General features: G+C 62.0%; 2 protein-coding genes across 3 annotated transcripts; one reads left to right on the top strand and one right to left on the bottom strand.

Annotated features, from left to right (window-relative positions):
• Nucleotides 1–1,268: 1,268 nt before the first annotated feature.
• AP1S1 (adaptor related protein complex 1 subunit sigma 1) lies at nt 1,269–7,146 on the top strand. The gene is made up of 5 exons (XM_056108217.1): nt 1,269–1,378; nt 3,240–3,418; nt 4,636–4,744; nt 5,627–5,764; nt 6,498–7,146. The coding sequence occupies exons 1-5, from the start codon at nt 1,376–1,378 to the stop codon at nt 6,543–6,545; spliced, it is 477 nt and encodes a 158-aa protein (XP_055964192.1). The 5' UTR covers nt 1,269–1,375; the 3' UTR covers nt 6,546–7,146.
• Nucleotides 7,147–8,333: 1,187 nt separating this feature from the next.
• VGF (VGF nerve growth factor inducible) lies at nt 8,334–15,680 on the bottom strand. 2 transcript variants are annotated; one of them, XM_056108193.1, is made up of 3 exons: nt 15,546–15,680; nt 10,842–11,062; nt 8,334–10,341 (listed from the first exon to the last, which is right to left on the bottom strand). In XM_056108193.1, the coding sequence occupies exon 3, from the start codon at nt 10,319–10,321 to the stop codon at nt 8,474–8,476; it is 1,848 nt and encodes a 615-aa protein (XP_055964168.1). In that variant the 5' UTR covers nt 10,322–10,341; nt 10,842–11,062; nt 15,546–15,680; the 3' UTR covers nt 8,334–8,473. The 2 variants fall into 2 exon arrangements, with proteins under 2 accessions (XP_055964168.1, XP_055964169.1); XM_056108194.1 differs by lacking the exons at nt 10,842–11,062; nt 15,546–15,680 and adding an exon at nt 10,467–10,600.
• Nucleotides 15,681–17,003: the final 1,323 nt, after the last annotated feature.

A 17,003-nucleotide genomic window follows, 5' to 3' on the forward strand; every position in this document is an offset into this window, starting at 1 on the left:
GAGACATATCTTCAATAGCCCCATGGGTGGGGACACCGGCAGGCTGGATTTGATCTTTGGGGTCAAAGGCAGGCAACCCTCCCCACCTACCCAGCACTGAGCGCTGAGAGGCTTCTGAGATTACCTGAGCCGCTGGGAATGGCCCCAAAACCTAAATAAGTACATCAGCCCAGGAAAGAGCCCCGAGGGCGAGTACACATGTTTTGCAGGCAGGAGGTCTCACTTTGATCCCTGGAATCAGCAGGGTTTGACCCAAAAACCAAAAATAAATCAATTCATCCAAAATAAGAGTGTCACTAGTTAACAAAAGTTATCTAGAGGGGGCCCAGAGTGATGTAGGGCTTTCGCCTTGCATATGGCTGACCCAGGTTCAATCCTCAGCATGGCATACGGGTCACCTGAGCACTGCTAGAAGCGATTCCTGAGTGTGGCTGGGTATGCCCCCCCCCCAGAAAAAAAGTTATCTAGAAATGACCATTAAAGGTAATGTATAACTTTAATTTTAGATTCTCTCTCATCCTGGTAGGCAGACCCCTCTACCCCTGGCCACACGAACAGGCATGCACACACGCACACTTGCACACATGTGCACATGTGCGCGCACACACACACACACACACACACACACAAGGCACACGGGCACACACGGCTGAGAGCTCGCTCCTCCTCCAGTCTCATCTGCCTCAGCCTGACTTGGCCCCAAGCTCACCTTTGCCTAGCCTACATTCCCCCGCTTTCCCTCACCTCACTTTCCTTCCCTGTGCCCACCCCCCCTGACCTATACACCCACGCGTTTCTCCTTTTAAGTGAGTCTTGAGCCCAGCAGGTGCTCAGTAAATAGCTGCTTCTCACGCTCCTTTTCCCGGGGTCCCTCTCCGTCACCCCACTTTGCCTTCCAGTTTTCCTCCCCATCCCTCTCCTTCCCTGGAGCCGCTCAGTCGCCCACGTCCCTTGCAACCCTGGTCCCCGCTTCCTCACATGCCCCAGAGCTCTTCGCATCCACCTCGGGGACCCCTTTTCCTGCCTTCTCCCCCTGCTCCCCGCCCCCCCAAAGGTTCCAAAGCGCGAGGGCCGCGGGGTCTTCCTCTACCCGCTTCCAGCCCACCCACCAGACAGCTCGTTACCATGACGACAGGGCTACTCAAAGCTGAAGTCAAGGACCTAGTTGCCATGGCTCCCGCTTCCCGCCTCCAGCCCCGCCCGCGCGCCGTTCGGCCTCGGAGCCTGCGCGGTTCGGCCCGCGAGGCCCCGCCCCGAGGGCGGGGTGAGGGGCGTGGCCGAGCGGGAGGGAAGGAAGGCCGCGGAGGGAGAAGAAAGGAGCGGGGCGGGCGCCTACGGTGGCCGGAGAGGGACGCGCCGGGCCGGAGGCTGCAGGATGGTAGGCAGGGTGGAGAGGGAGGGAGGGCGGGGAGCCGAGGGGCGTGGGCGGCACCTGCGGGGGTCCTCGGGGGCCGCCCCCCTGGCCGAGCCCGCCTGGCTTGCCCCGGCCACCCCAGCCCCGCACTTACCGGGAGGGCGGGCGAGCGGCCCCCGGAAGAAGAGCAGCTGGAAGGGGCTCGGGGCGAAGGGACGCGCTGGGGGCCGCCGGGGCGGGCGGGCTGGGCGGCGGCGGGACCGTCGCGAGCCGGGGGGCGCGCGCGGATCGTCTCGCAGGGGGCCGCGAGCCCCGAGCCGGCCGCCGCGTGGGGGGCGTGTGGGAGGAGAGTTTCCGGGCCGGGGCGGGCCGAAGTGCCGAGCCAGGCGTGCTCTAGGGGACGCTGCCCCGGGGAGCCGGGTGTAGGGGTCCCCAGTCCGAGCGCCGCGCTCCCCAGGTGCCCCTTCCTAGCCTTTCCGGATCCCTGGTCTTCCGCCTTCCTGCTTCCCCGCCCCCATTGGAGACGCGCGCCGGGCCCGACCCCCCTCTTCCCGCAGCGTCCCCTAATCCCGGCACCCCACATCCCCCACTTTTCTTTAATTCTGATTTCTTAGTTTGCTCAACCAGTTTAGGGGTCCCGCCCTGATAATGCCCGGAGAGAGGAGAGCTGCAAGTGGAAAGGGACCACCCAAAAGAACCCGGGATCAGGGGTGCCTACGCCCCTCTTGACCCAGCTTGCACTTTGTTCCCCAGACGTCCCGAGGGGACCGTGAGGGGAATGTGGAAATAACTCGTGGAAATACAGAGGTGGTTTGGTATCGGGGAAAAGTGGGTGATTAGACAGGAAGTGTCCTCAAAGTTTGGAAAGAGGACTATCAGAGGCCAAGGACCTGGAGGGGAGAGGAACACTTGGGCACCCCACAACCATGTGTCAAGGCAGTGGAGATCACAGCCCTGGGCTCAGAGGGTTGGGGTCCCCTCTTAAGGACATTACATGGTGTGAATGGAAGGAGCAGGAGAAAACAGACATCGGGACCTCAGTCCAATGTCACCAGGACAATGACACAAAGTGACAGTCCTAGAAATACTGAATGTTACTCTAGGGCTGACCCTGGAGCAGATACGAACTCCTTTCTTTTTTCTTTTCTTTTCTTTTCTTTTTTTGGCTTTTTGGGTCACAGCTGGCAGTGCACAGGGGTTACTCCTTGCACCTGGCTTTGTACTCAGGATTACTCCTGTCAGTGCTCAGGGGACCATATGGGATGCTTGGAATTGAACCCGGGTCGGGCACATGCAAGGCAAATGCCCTACCAGCTGTACTATCGCTCCAGCCCCCCCACCCCACTCCCTCCCCAAGCTCCTTTCATCCCTCCTAACTGCAGAAATTTGCTCCCAGACAACAGTTCCCCACAGGGCCAGAGAGATAGTGTAGCAAGTAGGGCTTACCGGAAGGAGACCAGAGATTGATCGGAGATTGATCACTGAAACCACATACGATCTCATGAGCCCAGCTGGGAAGGAGATTTAAGGCCTGAGCACAGTCAGGTGGGGCCCACAAACAAACAAAAAAAGAATAGAGATCAGGCCAGAGCAATAGTACAGCATGTAGGGCATTTGTTTTGCATGCAGCCGATCTGGGGCTCAACCCCTGACATTCCACAGGGTCCCCCAAGCCTGCTAGGAGTGATCCCAGAGCACAGATCCAGGAGTAAACCCTGATGAGTATTGCCGGGTGTGACCCCAAAATATGGAAAAGATAAATATTAAGCTCTCCACTGGTCACCCTTAACATAATCAGAGCTGGTATGAATTTGAGGTCCCATGTCTCTGGGAGAAAGAGGCCCTGAGAACTCAGTTGCAGCTCCCACCCTTGCCTTTCCTCCAGATGCGATTTATGCTGCTGTTCAGCCGCCAGGGGAAACTGAGGCTGCAGAAATGGTACCTGGCTACGTCAGACAAGGAGCGCAAGAAGATGGTTCGAGAGCTGATGCAGGTGGTTCTGGCTCGCAAGCCCAAGATGTGCAGCTTCCTGGAGTGGAGGGACCTCAAAGTGGTCTATAAGAGGTGAGGCCCTACCCTGGGCCATGCGGGGGCTGAGACAGGGAGCTGGCAGTCTCCCTGGTCACTGAGCAAGAAACTGCCCCTCAGGCCAGGGAATGTTGGGTGGGACCCCAGTGGGGCAGCCAACTCCTATACTTTCTAAGTTCCGTGAGAAGAAGTATGGAGGGGGAGTGCTGGGAGGGGGGCCTGGAGCCATAGTACAGTGGGAAAGGTGTTTGCCTTGCACAAGGCTCACCCAGTTTCGTTCCTCAGCATCCCATATGGTCCTTCAAGCACGACCAGGAATAATTCCTTAATACAGAACCAGGAGTAAGCCCTGGGCTTTGCCAGGTGTGACCACAAAAACAAAGAAAAAAAGGAAGAAATCTTTGGAGGAGGGCTCTGGAACAGTGCTCAGGGACACCAACGGCTACGCTCTACAGCTCTCAGCCAACTGGTGGGAGGCTCAGTGTGGGCCTGAGAATGTGGCACTCAGGGCCCACCAGAGCCTCCCCAGCAGTGCTCAGGGGTACTCAGGACCAAACCCAGCAATATTTGGGAGTCATGCAGTACAGAGGAGAAGGGCAGGTGCTCTAACCTTGGCCGGTTGAAGAAATGATGGTTCGTTCAGGAGTCACACCTTGCTTTGTTGCTGCTGCTATTTTGGGTTTAGAGTTTTGGGCGTGCCCAGGGCTTGCTCTTGCTCAGGGCTCTTCACTGAGGGATCACTCCTGGCTGCGCTCGGGGGACCATATGTGGTGCTGGGGATGAACCAGCAGTCGCAAAGCCTGAACCCACACAGTTACTCACACATCCCTTTCCTTCCAACATCCATAAATCGTGAAAACACGTAGTCTCTCTGTCCTGTCTGTGTCGTTCCTTCAGCAGCAGAGATCGTTAACACACACACACACACACACACACACGCGCGCGCGCGCGAGTCCGATTTGAACCAGCACAGACACGCGGACACACGCTCTCCAATTCCTTCTCAGCTGGAGAATTCGTTGGCTCAGGTTTTTGCTGAGTCAAACTGAACAGGTCAAAGGGCAAGCAAATGGAGACTCCACAGGTGTGTGCGAGCCCTTGCTCAAGCTGTACAGTCTTCTCAGCTACCCTTTGCAGACCCCGGGGAGGCCACTTTGCCCCTATCCAGCTGGGGCTCATCCCCTGAACTGGCCATGGGGAGAAACCGGAGGCCCAAGGCCACGCTCCAGAAGCTTCCCCTGGTCTACCCTCAGGTATGCCAGCCTCTACTTCTGCTGCGCCATCGAGGGCCAAGACAACGAGCTCATCACGCTGGAGCTGATCCACCGATACGTGGAACTCCTGGACAAATACTTTGGCAGCGTGAGTGCCCCTGCCGCCCCGCTCTGTCCCCAGCAGTTCGGCCTCTGCCAAGTCTTGGGGCCCTTCCAGGACCTACCCTGGGAGACCGGGTGCCAGGGACATTGGAACAGCGAGAGCTGTAGCTAATCTCCCTCTTTAAGCCTTAAGCCCATTAGCCGGGCCCCTTAATCAGCCCAGGGACACAGCGTGGGCACCAGAATCCCGCCCTCGTCCCCTCGTGAAGCCAGCAGATCTCACTGCAGACTCCTCCAGATAGACGCCCTGCTCAGATGTTATCTGGGGAGCCTGACCTTGGCGTGGCATTGGAACCTTCTGGAGAGGTTTGTCCTTTCCAGCAGGGCTGGGATTCCCAGAGATTCTTGAACAGCCTGACCTGGGGGAAGAGGTTAGACGCTGGCAGTCAGCCTGAGCTGACTTAACTCATCTCAGCAATAAGTGCATCCTGTGTACCCTCCTCCCTGCACACCCAGGCAAAGGGCTTTCAAGCACTCCTGTCTGCCGCTGTGGCCAGCCAGAGGGGGGTTGGCATCTCAGCTTCCAGATGACAGAGCGGAGAGTCGGAGTGGATTGGTGGGCAGGTGGTTGGTTGGTTAGCACTGGTGCCGTGCCCGGCTCCAGGATTTTCCCGCCTTCTCTCACAGTGCCTGGAGGTGGGGGGCAGGTCACAGGGGTGATGGGGTCACAGATGGGTGGGAGAGCCCAGGAACAGAGAGCAGATCGTGTTCACAGAGAACAGAAGTGCTGGGTGTTGAAGTGAGCGGTGGGGAGGGACCTAGGGTAGGAGGCTGGAAGGCTGGTCACACAGACCCTGAAGAGAAAGGGAAGGTGGGGGGCGGGGGGTGCACCTCTACACTCAGCTCTGCTGGCTCCCTCCCTGCCCAGGTGTGCGAGCTGGACATCATTTTTAACTTCGAGAAGGCCTACTTCATCCTGGATGAGTTTCTGATGGGAGGCGACGTGCAGGACACCTCCAAGAAGAGTGTGCTGAAGGCCATTGAGCAGGCCGACCTTCTGCAGGAGGTAAGGGGGGGGGGGGCTGCAGCGAGGAGTGCCCCGAGGGAAGGGCCTTCCCCCCGCCCCCAGGCCCCACAGTGCCTGTCCCCAGGCAGCCCCCTGGTCCCCACATCCCATGGCTCGTGAAGCTGCACATGGTAGGTCACACGTTGCTTGGCTGGCGCCTCACCACACATGCCCGTACTCCAAACACAATACTGTTCCTTGGAATCCAAAGCCGGGGGCGGGGGTGTGGGGGGGGGCCCTGGCTGCGAGCTCTCCCAGCACTCCCCCTCTCTGCTGTGCTGCTGAGACTTGGTGCAAGGAGATGAGTCACCGGAATCCGCAGTGACAGTGATGAGCACGCTGGCCAGAGCAGGCTCTGAGGAGGGCGAGCGCGGGGGGCTCACGTCTGCAGTGAGCGGAAAGGCAGCATCAGGCCCGCCAGCCTCCCCGACACAGTGCACGGGCCAGACCGGCCCCCACCACACTCAACTCCCCTCCTGCCCAGCATGAGCACAGACCCCCACTGTGTCATCTTTGCAGCCTCGTCCCCTCCCACGCCTGCCTTGGGTTTCTCTGGGTGGTCACTACTGCTGCCCACTTCACTTGGGTACTGTCCTGGCCTCTGCTGGCTCTGGGGGCACCCTCTGAGGAGGTCCCAGCTGTTGCAGCCTGAGGTTCACGGTGGCCTCTCCTCCCACCTCACCCCTCCCGGCTTGGGCCACTTACACCCCTCCTCCCCTCTTGTCTCTCACAGGAGGATGAATCCCCCCGCAGTGTTTTGGAGGAGATGGGTCTGGCCTAGCCCCCTAGCCCCGTGTGGAGTCGGGGAGGCCCCCAGCAGGAGTGGCCCCATCCTGGAAGGGACCCTTTCCAGCACCCCATTTTCCTCTGGAGTGAGCTGGGGACTCAGCACCCTCGAAGTTGATTCCCTCCCACCACCCGGCCGCCGTGTCCTCCTGCCCACCTGTCTGTGTTCCAAGCTCAGGGGGAGGGAGATGAGACCAAGATGGGGGTGCCTTTGAGGAACTAGTTCCCCCCCCACCCCACCCCATCTGTAAATATATAAATATGTCAGATTCAAGGGGGTAGGTTTTCTGGGCCCTGCTTGATGCCCCCCACACCCTTCCCACAGTCTCCTATCCTGGAGGGGCCCCCATGGAGCCGGGGAGGTCTTTCCACACCACAGTACCCTCCCCGCAGGGCCAGGGCTGGACCGAGTTAGTTTTTGTCTAACCTCGCCACTTGGATGGGAGGGAGGGCTGGGGCCAAGTGGACATGGGGGGGCTGGTCCCTGCCCCTTCACTCCCCGTGGGGCACGGCGGGCACCTGGGGGTGGGGGGCAGGGTGGGAAACGTCTACCCTAGTGTCTTTCCCTGTGAAATAAAAGGAAAAGCCTTTCTGGACTCGGCCGGCCCTGGGCTGCTGCACTGGACTCATTCTTTTCGGGAAGGGGGTAGCCAGGTGGGGGAAGACCATGTAGGGGATACTGGGTTCTTCCATCCGAGGGTGACAGAGAGTGTGCCCTGCGTCCCTGATTTCTGTCACTTACCACATTGATGACCTGAGAGCCCCAGGCCCAGGTGGTTCCATGAACAGAAGCTCCTAGGGGACAGGTGTGGCCGGCCCCTGAGTCAGGCTTGGAAGATTCCATCCATCCGGTCCACTTTTGCTATGCAAAGGGTATCAAGTGGACAGGAATAGCCCACCCCTTTATTTCTTATTTCTTGTGAAATTGAGTGCCATCAGGTAATTTAGGAGCGGCTGAGGAGCTGTTTGGGGTCGCCTGGATGGGTATGCCTTTACTGCTGCGCCCCTGGAACCACCATTCCCTTCCTAACTCAAAGCTGGAAGGTAAATTTAGGGATTTTTGCAAAGGAAGATTTAGGGCCATAAGTGGTGCTACGGAGGATCAAACTGGGCCTGCCGTGTGCAAGGCAAAAGATCAATAGCTGAGGGCCTGACTAGTCCCCCCACGCCCCGTGATGGCGGTGCTCAGAGCTTCCTCCTGGCTCTGTGCTGAGGGATCGTGCCTGGCAGGGCTCGTGGCACCCTCTCTGGAACCCGGGTAGGGCGTCAGCAAGGTAAATGCCCCGTTGACCATTTGCTTTTAGCCAGGAGATGGACCTGGGCAGACAGCGCTTCCCTCACCGACCCCTTGAGAAGACCTGCAAGGGAGCGGGTGAATAACCGAGAACAAAGTCCTAATAAAATAGTCACTTTTATTTCTTAGCAAAACTATTTCCTCCGTGAGGGGTATTTACAACAGAGATGGGAAAGAAGGGGGTAAATCCACTGCGATCGATGGGGAGGAGGGGGCGGCGGTGCCCCGAGGGCCGGCGACAGACACGCGGCGCACAATCCACTGGAATGCCTCTCCCGGTTTCGGACCCGAGCGTCTCGTGGGGGCCAAGGTGGGGACGCAGCCCCGCTAGGGACGGGAGCTCGCGCACACCCGCCGCCCGCCAGCCCCCAACCCCGCGAGCGGCGGGAGCGGGGGGTGGGCTGCGCACCCAGGAAGCGGTCTGAGCCGTGGCGGCGCGGCCCGGGGCGGAGCGGGGCGGGGACGGGGCCTGGCGGCCGGGGTGGGGCCTTGTGGGCGGAGCCGGGGCGGGGCCTGGCGGCCGGGGCGGGGCCGGGCGCATGCAAACACCAAGGGGGAGGAGCGACACGGAGGGGGGCGGTGGCGCGCGCGGCGGCGGCGGCGGCGGCGGCGCGCGGGGGCGGGGCGGGTCACGGGCGGCGGAACAGCACGTGCTCGATGTAATTCTCCATCTCCTCCTGCTCCTGCAGCCGCTTTTCCTCCGCCGCCGCCGCCTCCTGCGCGCGCCGCGCCTGGGCCTCCAGGCTGGGATAGTGGCGCGACGGCGCCAGGGCTTGGTGGTAGTGGCGGCGGCGCGAGGCAGCCGGGGGCTGCAGTGTCCGCGGCCGGATGTAGTTAGGGAAAGGGTGGTAGGGCCCCGGGGGGAACACCTCGTCCTCCTCCCGATCCCAGGGCGGGAGCACCTCGTTCCAGTCGGGCAGCTCGTCTCGAGCGGGGGCCGGGGCGGGGAGCGGGGGCTGCGGAGAGCGGATGTGGGTGGGGGCGGGAGCGGCACGGGGGGCCGGCACGGGCTCGGGAGGGGCGTTCTTCTTCCGCTTCCGCTTCTCCTCCACCTCCTCGATGATGCTGACCACGTCGTCCGCGGGCAGGTGGAGTTTGGTGGACAGCTCGATGAGGCTATCGATCGTCTGCGGGTCCATCTCCTCGTCGTCGTCCTCCTCCTCCCCGCCCTCCTCTGCCCCCTCTGCCTCCTTCCGCCGGTGGCCGGGCGTCTCCTCCTGGGAGCGCTTGTCCTCGGCTCCGGCTTCAGCGTCCTCCTCCTCGGCGAACAGCAGCGAGTTCTGCCGCGCCCTCTCCGCCTCCTCCGCCTCCGCCTCCGCCTCCGCCGCCTCCTCGTCCTCTTCCCCCACCCGGTCCTCCCCGCCGCGTCTCTCCTGCTCCGCCTCCTCCTCCTCCTCCTCCCTCTCGCTCTCGCGCTGCTTCTCCTCCTCCTGCAGCCCGCGACCCCCCAAGCCGCGCAGCCGCGCCCCGCCCTGCAGCAGATACTGGAGCAGCAGGTCCGAGGCGAGGTCGGCCAGCCGCTCCTCCTGCGCCGCGGCTTGCCGGGTGGCCTCCGCCTGCCGCCGCCCGGCCTCCACCTGCGCCAGCCCCTGCTGTAGGAGGCGCTCCCCTGCCTCGGAGCCGCCCAGGAGGGAGCCCTCGGGCCGGCGCGCCTTGGGAAGGGGGACGCCCAGGCCTTGGTACGCCTTGGACAGGGGTCCCAGTGCCTCGCCTAGGTGTATCTTGGGGGAGGACACGCCTTCGCCAAACTGGTGGGCTTCGGGAAGGGGCCCGCTCTCGGGCATCCGCGCCTGGAATTGCGGGGGAGCTGGGGGCGGCAGGGGCGCGCGCTCCGGGACGCGCGCCTGGAACTCTCCCCAGGAGGCGCGCCACACGCGCTCCGGCCCGGGGCTCTCCAGGTTGACTCGGGTCAGCGTGTGCGTGCGCGTCTCCGTCTCCGCGGCCGCGGTCTCCTGCTGGCGCTTGGCGCTGCTCGGACTGAAGTCTCTCAGTTCCTGGAGCAGGGCAGCGAGCGTCTCCAGCTCCTCCGAGGGGTCGCCCGCCTCGGGACCATTCTCCGGAGTCGGGGGGCGAGGCGGGGCCGCGGGCTCCGGGGGCTCCGGCGCCGCCTGGAGGCTGTGGGTCTGGCTGCGCACGGTCTCGGTCAGGAGCGCTTCTGCCTCGGGGTCCTCGGGCCCCTGCTGGGAGCCGCTGGGCGCCGGGGGCGAGGCGGGGCGGTCGAGCGCCTGCAGCAGCACCGCGGCCAGCGCCCGGGGATCCACGTCCTGGAAAAGCTCTCCCTCGTCCTGGGGCTCTGAATTTCGGGCGGCTCGGACCTCGGGGACACTGACCGCCTTTGGTCCGGGTGCTGCATTGCCAGCTACCGGCTCTTTATGCTCAGAGCCTAGGGGAGGGTGCCCCGGGGGCGCTGCCCCCAGCCCCTGGATCAGTAGGAGGAAGCAGAAGAGGGCGGAAGGCGGCAGCCTGAACAGTTTCATGGCCAAAGGACTGCCGGAGACTGAAAAATAGAAGGGACCGAAGAAAGGGGATTTCCGTGAGAATCTTCTTGTTCTCGGATTCTATCTTTCCCTGCCCCCACCTTTAATAAGGAAATCCGGGCTTCCCTTATCCCGCCGACCTTACCCAAAAGAGGGACGTTTAGGAGGAGCCAAGAAGGAAGGTGGTGCCGATCTCTGAAGTCGTATAAATGGGGAAAACCCCGCAATCCTCGCCCTCCCTCCTCGCCCCCTTCCCTGAGCCATCTCACTGCCAGCGCCCACGTACTAAGCAGCGAGGATATGGGGGGGAACCTCTTCTCCCTCCCCACAGGACTCCCCGGATGGTGCGTGGGCGACTTCAGCAGCAAGAGAAAAGCGGCGACTCCCCGATTTTATCAAGGACCCTCACCGGGGGCACCCCGCTGTGTTTTCAACACCCCCGTGGGGAGGGGGAGAGAGCGCACCCTCCCTCACACCCACGGCTGTCGGGGTTTTGAGGAACGGACCGCGGAGTATTTACCAGCTGGTCTCACGACGCGGGAAGTGGAGAGGAGGGTCGGGACGGGGTGGGGACAGGGGACGATCGGGACGCGTCCGCCTCGGCTCGGAGCGGTGGCTGGGGTACGGGCGACGGGCGAGATCTGACGTCCGCTGGGGCTGGGCTCCGCTCGGTCGACGCGACTCCCGGCTGTTCGCTTGCTCCGGCTTCAGCACGCTGGACAGCGCCCGCGCCTCTGCCGCCTTATAAAGGGGAGCGCGCGGGGTCACGTGGTCTGGCCCCGCCCCATTGACGTCAATGTTCATTCATGGGGAAGCGGGCGGGCGCCTCGAGGCGAGAGGACGCCTCGCGATTGGAGGACGCCGGCTTCTCCCGGCCCGCGCCTGCGCTCTCGGGGCCGCGGCTGGAGGGGCGTGCGCTAACCCGGCGCCGGGGAAATGAATGAATGAATGAATGAACGAATGAATGAAATGCCGAGACGGGCGGGGCAGGGGGCTACGAATGAATGAAGGAGGGACGAGGAGAAAAGGATGAATGAATGAATGGGAGAATGAATGGATGGTGGACGCAGAGGCGCCGCTGGGGGCAGGGTGGGTTACAGAGCAACTTGCAGCAGCGGAAGCCCGCGGCGCCGAGCGGAATAGGGTGGGGGCGCTCCCAGTGTCTGACTGGGCACCAGTCAGAGATCTATACTGGGGAGGGGGGCAGATGAGGCTTCCGCACCGAGCAGGGGCCCGGGCTCGCAGCCCCGGCCGCACGGGCTACGGGGATCACGACCAAGGACGGCGTGAACCTGACCAGAGGGACGGATCTGCGCGCCTGCGGGCGCTGTCCGCGATCTGCGGTGCGGGGTGCCGGTCCCCGGCCGGGGCAGATGGGCGGATCTTGCGGTCTTGCTAATTCCGTCTGAAAGGGTCCGAGTCGGAAGAGAAAAGGGAAAGACTGAGGATGTGTGTGTCCCCGAGTCGTGTCTGTTCACGGTCGGTGCGTGTCTGGAGAAAAAGGTGTGTCCGTCCTTCTGTCCAGCTGACTCCGTAGCAAATCTTGGTGCCCCCCCTCCCGCGGCGCCCCTTCTCAACCCACCCCTCCTTATCCTCCTCCAGCTTCTCTCCCCCCCTGCTGCTCCCCCCCAAAGGACATTTGGAGGGCGAGAACAGACCAGGTGGGGAGGGGGTTGCGCAGGTGGGGGGGGTGACTCAGCCCCCACTCTCTCTACCGCTTAAAGGGAACGGTGGAAATGTGATGGGGGTTAGAATGCAATGTCAGAGATTCCCCCCTCTACCCCCAGACCCCCCCAGTCCCCGTCTCCTGCCAGAGGGACTGGGGCTGGGGGCTTGGACAGCTTGAGGCTGGGGGGGGGGGGGCGATGACGCACAGATTGCGCAAAGAGAATCCATCAGCTCGCCTGTCCAGTGAAGGGAGACCAGCCGTGGGCGGGGGGTTGGGGGGACAGGACGGAAATGGGGAGGGGGCAGGGAAGAGGGGGGGCAGCCGACACTGCAGGAATGAAAAGGAGGGAGGGAGGCCAGAGGGGGCTGCGGTGCAGGCAGGGAGCCGTGCGGGGGCGTGGGCAGGGAAAGGGAGGGGGAGTGACAATGACACACACCAGACACACAAGAACTGCAGACACGGGTGCCCATGGGCACATGCAGGGCGTCAGTGCCCTAGGACTCTGCAGGCGGGGTCAAGGGCTGAGACTTTGAAGGGTCCGTCCTGCGCCCCCTCCCCACCTCTTCCTGGTACTGACCACCACCGCCACCCCCCTCCCCCATCTTTCTCTCTCTCTCACTCTCTCCTCTCTCTCTCTCTCTCTCTCTCTCTCACACACACACACACACACACACACACACACACACTCACGTGCTTTCCCTCTAGAGCCAGCAGTGACTTCTCGGCTCCATCAGTGGCTCGACTTTCCCAGAAGAAAACCCATCAGCTCTGCGGGGAAAGAGGTGGGGAGGAGTAGAGCGAGGAAAGAGGGAAGGGATGGGGGCAGGAGGGAGAGGCAGGAAGGAGCCTGGAACAGGTCGAAGAAACAGGCTAAAGGTGGGGGGGGGGCGGCAGGAATCTGAGAAACAAGGTGCTGAGATGCCAAAGAGGGGGGGCTAGGAAGGTCTAAGTGCCCCCATCCCCCACCCCCACCACAATCTAGGACCTTCCCCTGGTCCCAGGGGCTCCCTACACCCCCTTCCTCCTCTCCCTTCAGCTTTGCCTCTGCCTTCAGCTTTGCCAAGAGCACTGGAGTGGGGCGGTGGGTCACGTCACCTTCCCGGAGAGGACAGAACCCAGATGACATCTGCAGGGGGAGGGGCAGCCCTTCAGGAGGGAAGGAAAGGGGAAGGCAGGTGGGGGGCGGGGGGGGGGGGCGTGAGGGACTGCAGGGCTTAGAGACCTGGTATTAGACGTGGGGGACAGGAGCCGAGGGGAGCTGTTGGTGTGCCATGCTGGGGCGCACGCCGCCCTGTGTACATGTGAATCCTTGTGCCTGTGTGTGTATGTGAGCGTGTGCATGCAGGGCTGATGAAACAGGCGGGAGGGGGGGGGACCAAAGGTGTGTTTCAGCAGCTGTGGATGGCAGGGGTAAGCACTAGAGCGCCTGATTCTCTGTTCCCAGGTCCCAACGAAAGTGTGGCTGGCTCTGCCCTGTCCCCCCGGCCCCCATGGGCACCTGTGAGGGTGGGCGCCACTGCAGGCTTCTGGTCTGGGCACCGGCTGCTGAGGAAAGGGTGTGCCTGGCTGGATATGTCAACATCTATCCTGGGTCTTACATGTGTGTGCCTTTTCCTGGATCCTTCCACGCCCACCACGCTCATTAGAGGTCATGTGGGTGGCTGGACCCCACGACTCCTGCCCACCCCTCCCCACCACCACCTGCCCCTCTAAATTCCTCCGCAGGAAAATCTCAGGATCCAGCCTAACTCCCCAGGACAAGTCTTTGCCTCTTGCCTTCTGAGTGTTCACCCCAGCCTCCCAACCCTTCCTTCCTCTGCTCAAACCTGGCAACCCAGGGGGCTTCTCAGAAAGCACATCCTGGGTGGGGGAGGGGAAGCAGGTAGATCCCAGGCACTCAATGCAGGAGTGCCTGTGTGGCTGCGTGGCTGTGTGTGTATGTGAGTGTGTGCATCTGACCGTGTGTGTGTGCCTGTGTGACTGTGTACGTATGACGGTGTGTGTGTGTGTGTGTGTGTGTGTGTGTGTGTGTGTGTGACTGTGTGAGCACCTGTGAATCGCCAGCCTGGCTCTTCTTGGTGAATCTCCAATCTGAACCGGTGCTGCCCCAGTCTGAGTCTCTCTCTGGGTCTCTTGCTACATCTTTGCATCCCAATTCCCTGCCTGGGTCATTGACAGACACCCTACTTCATAGAGAGGGGCTATGCCCTCCTTCATCTCCCTCTGCCTCTAGGGGCTTCTGAAAAAGACAAGGCTGAAGTGGGGGTACAGGGAAGAGAACGGAATGGAGGATCTAGAGCTGGGGGCCTAGTGGAGCAGCCTGGTGGTCGCCCCGAGTGGTAGAAATTCTCTTTGTCTTTGTTCCTCACTCTCCCATCCTCTCCAAGAGGGTACCTGGGGAAGACGGGGTCTAGCCCACCAGCAATCCAGGCTGAAGGTCTGGAAAGGGGGAGGGGCGCAGGGGTGCTAGGTACTTCCGCTGAAAAGGTTTGGGAGAGAAAAAGAGGGTCTGTGCTCCCCAGCTTAGCATCCCCTCTTTCTTTCCCTTCCCCCAACTGGTGACTCACCTCTGCAGCCTTCCAATGCGTCAGCGATGGGGGGAGGGAGGCCGGAAGGGGGCACTCTAGGAGTGGGGCTGGGGTCCCCACTTTGAGCCGAAAGAGGGTGCTGAGGGTCCACCCTGAAAATGGCCCTAGAATTGGAACACCTCAATGCCTAATTCTCTGTCCCCAGTTTTGTGGGGTGGGGAAGCCTGGGAAAGAGACTGGAAGAGGGTTGGGGGCCCTGGTGAGTCTGAGAGTGATGAGCAAGAGGAAGGGGGTGCTCACTGTGCCTTTCAACCCCAAGATCTCAATCCCTTACGCCCCCACCCACTCCTGAGGGGGGAGGGAGACCCAGCAAGTCGGAGGAGGGCAAAGCCGCAGAGATGAGTCACCAAGAAATGGAGAGAGAGAGAGAGAGCAAGAGACAGAGATGAGGAGAGACATGGAGAGACAGCCATGGGGGGAGACAGAGGCAGACACATACCAAGATGGACCCCACAAATGGAGAGGAGGAAGAAATGGCTCGGAACCAGCCTCCTCCCAACAGTCGGCTGTCAGCCACAGTCTCACCCCTGACACACCCACTCACACACATGTCACACCTAACCCAGCAGGGTCTCCCCGACCCAGGCTGAAGAAGGATGAACGGAAGGGGGGAATGTGGTCTTGACACAGCCCTGACTCCTCCACCGGATGGTGGGAAGGGTTTTAAAAACAGCAAGAGGAAAATAAATCATAACCCTGAAGGACTGTTGACTTCCGGATCCAAAACGGGTTTCTGAGACCCAAGGGCTCCGCGGGTCCCCACGCAGAGACACACATTCTCCCGTTCCCCCCGTCCACGGAAGCTGGTGACATACCAAGCCCAGTCCTTCTCAAAAAAGCCACTCAAAGGGGCGGATCGTGGGGCACCCCAGGCGCGCTGTCCCGCACCCATCTTACCCAGAGTCCACCCCCACCCCCGACTCGTCCACATATGTACAGAAACGCAAACACACAAAGACGCACTCACACTCGAAACCACGACCGTGCGCTGCCTCGCACGCGTCCGCACCGTCCTGGCGCCCCCGCGTGGCCCTCGTCGGGATGGCAGTCCGCGCCGCTCCGGAGCTCAGTTCCCGGGGGGCGGCGCCCACCTCTTCTCGCCCGGGTGCGGTGCCCACCGCAGGGGGAGAGCGAGCGCGCTGGCCCCGGGGCCCGAGAGCTGGAGGGGTTAGATGCCTGGATCGTGGCGCTGAGGGACGCTGGCTGCCAAGGGGAACTTGGGAGAAGAGTCCAGAGAATTCTGGTGTGGCAGAACGACTCCCGGGTCCAAAGCCAAGCCAAGCCCCGGGCTGGAGAGGGCGCGGCGCGGGCGCCCGCCTCCGGGTCTGAGCAAGCGCTTCTGCTGCTGCTCGCCGGGGGCGGGGGCGGGGGGTGCGCTGGGCCCGCAGCCCTCCCCGGCTCCCCTCCAGGAAGTCATTAGCCCCACTGCCACCGGGCTTGCGGATCTTCCCGAACACAGGCTGCCGGGAAGCCGGAGACGGCATCTTCTGCCTCCCCACTGAGAAGTGAGACACACACAGAGGGTGGGCCAAGGGTCCGTTTTATTGCGTTACAGCTGCGGTTGGAGGGACCCCGGGAGCGGGTGGCGGCGTGGTCAGGCGCGGGAGGCAGCCAAGCCCAAGGAGAGGGGCTGAGCCGCGAAGTCGGAGCTGGGGGGAGTGGGAGTGGGGGGCGCTGGCCGTCCTCTCTCTCTCCCCCCTCTCTCCCTTCTTCCCCCTCTCCCTCTCTCCCCCTCCTCTCTCTCCCTTCTTTTTCTGTCCCTTCTCTCCCCTCTCTCTCCATTCTCTCTCTCCTCTCCCTCTCTCCTGTCTCCTCTTCCTCTCTCTCCTCTTCCTCTCCCTCTCTCTTTCCCTTCTCTCTCTCTCCTCTCTCTCCCTTCTCTCTCTCTTCCTCTCCCTCTCTCTTTCCCTTCTCTCTCCTCTCCTTCTCTTCTCTCCTCTTCTCTTCCTCTCTCTCTCTCTCTCTCTCTCTCTCTCTCTCTCTCTCTCTCTCTCTCTCTCTCTCTCTGCCCACCTTCTCCCACCTCTGGCGCCCTCCTCTGCTCACGACTTGAATTCCAGCCCCGTCAGAGCCTGTGAGTCCCCCAGCCCAACCAGAAGTTCCAAACTTCCAGTTCCCAGCGTCCGGGGCAGAGGTCCGAAGGCTAGCTCCAGCCGGGGATGCCTGGATTCTCTGCTCTGCCAGGCTCCCGGGTACAGCTGGTGACGCGGGAGTCACTCTGATCGCTGAGGCACTCTCCCCTCCCTCTGCAGTAGGACAACCCAGAGTAGGAAACCGTGTGATCCGAGGCAGCTGGAACTGGGGCCTTTCAAATAAAGGACCTCAAAGTGCAAAACAGCAGAAAGCAACTGGAGGACGGGAGTAGTGTGCAGAAATAGCTGGAGACTGGGGGTTCCGGTCGCACTAGAAGACTCAGGGTTAGAAT

Source organism: Sorex fumeus, unplaced genomic scaffold (genome assembly GCF_029834395.1).
Source record: "Sorex fumeus unplaced genomic scaffold, SorFum_2.1 ptg000199l, whole genome shotgun sequence".
Classification (NCBI taxonomy): Eukaryota; Metazoa; Chordata; class Mammalia; order Eulipotyphla; family Soricidae; genus Sorex; species Sorex fumeus.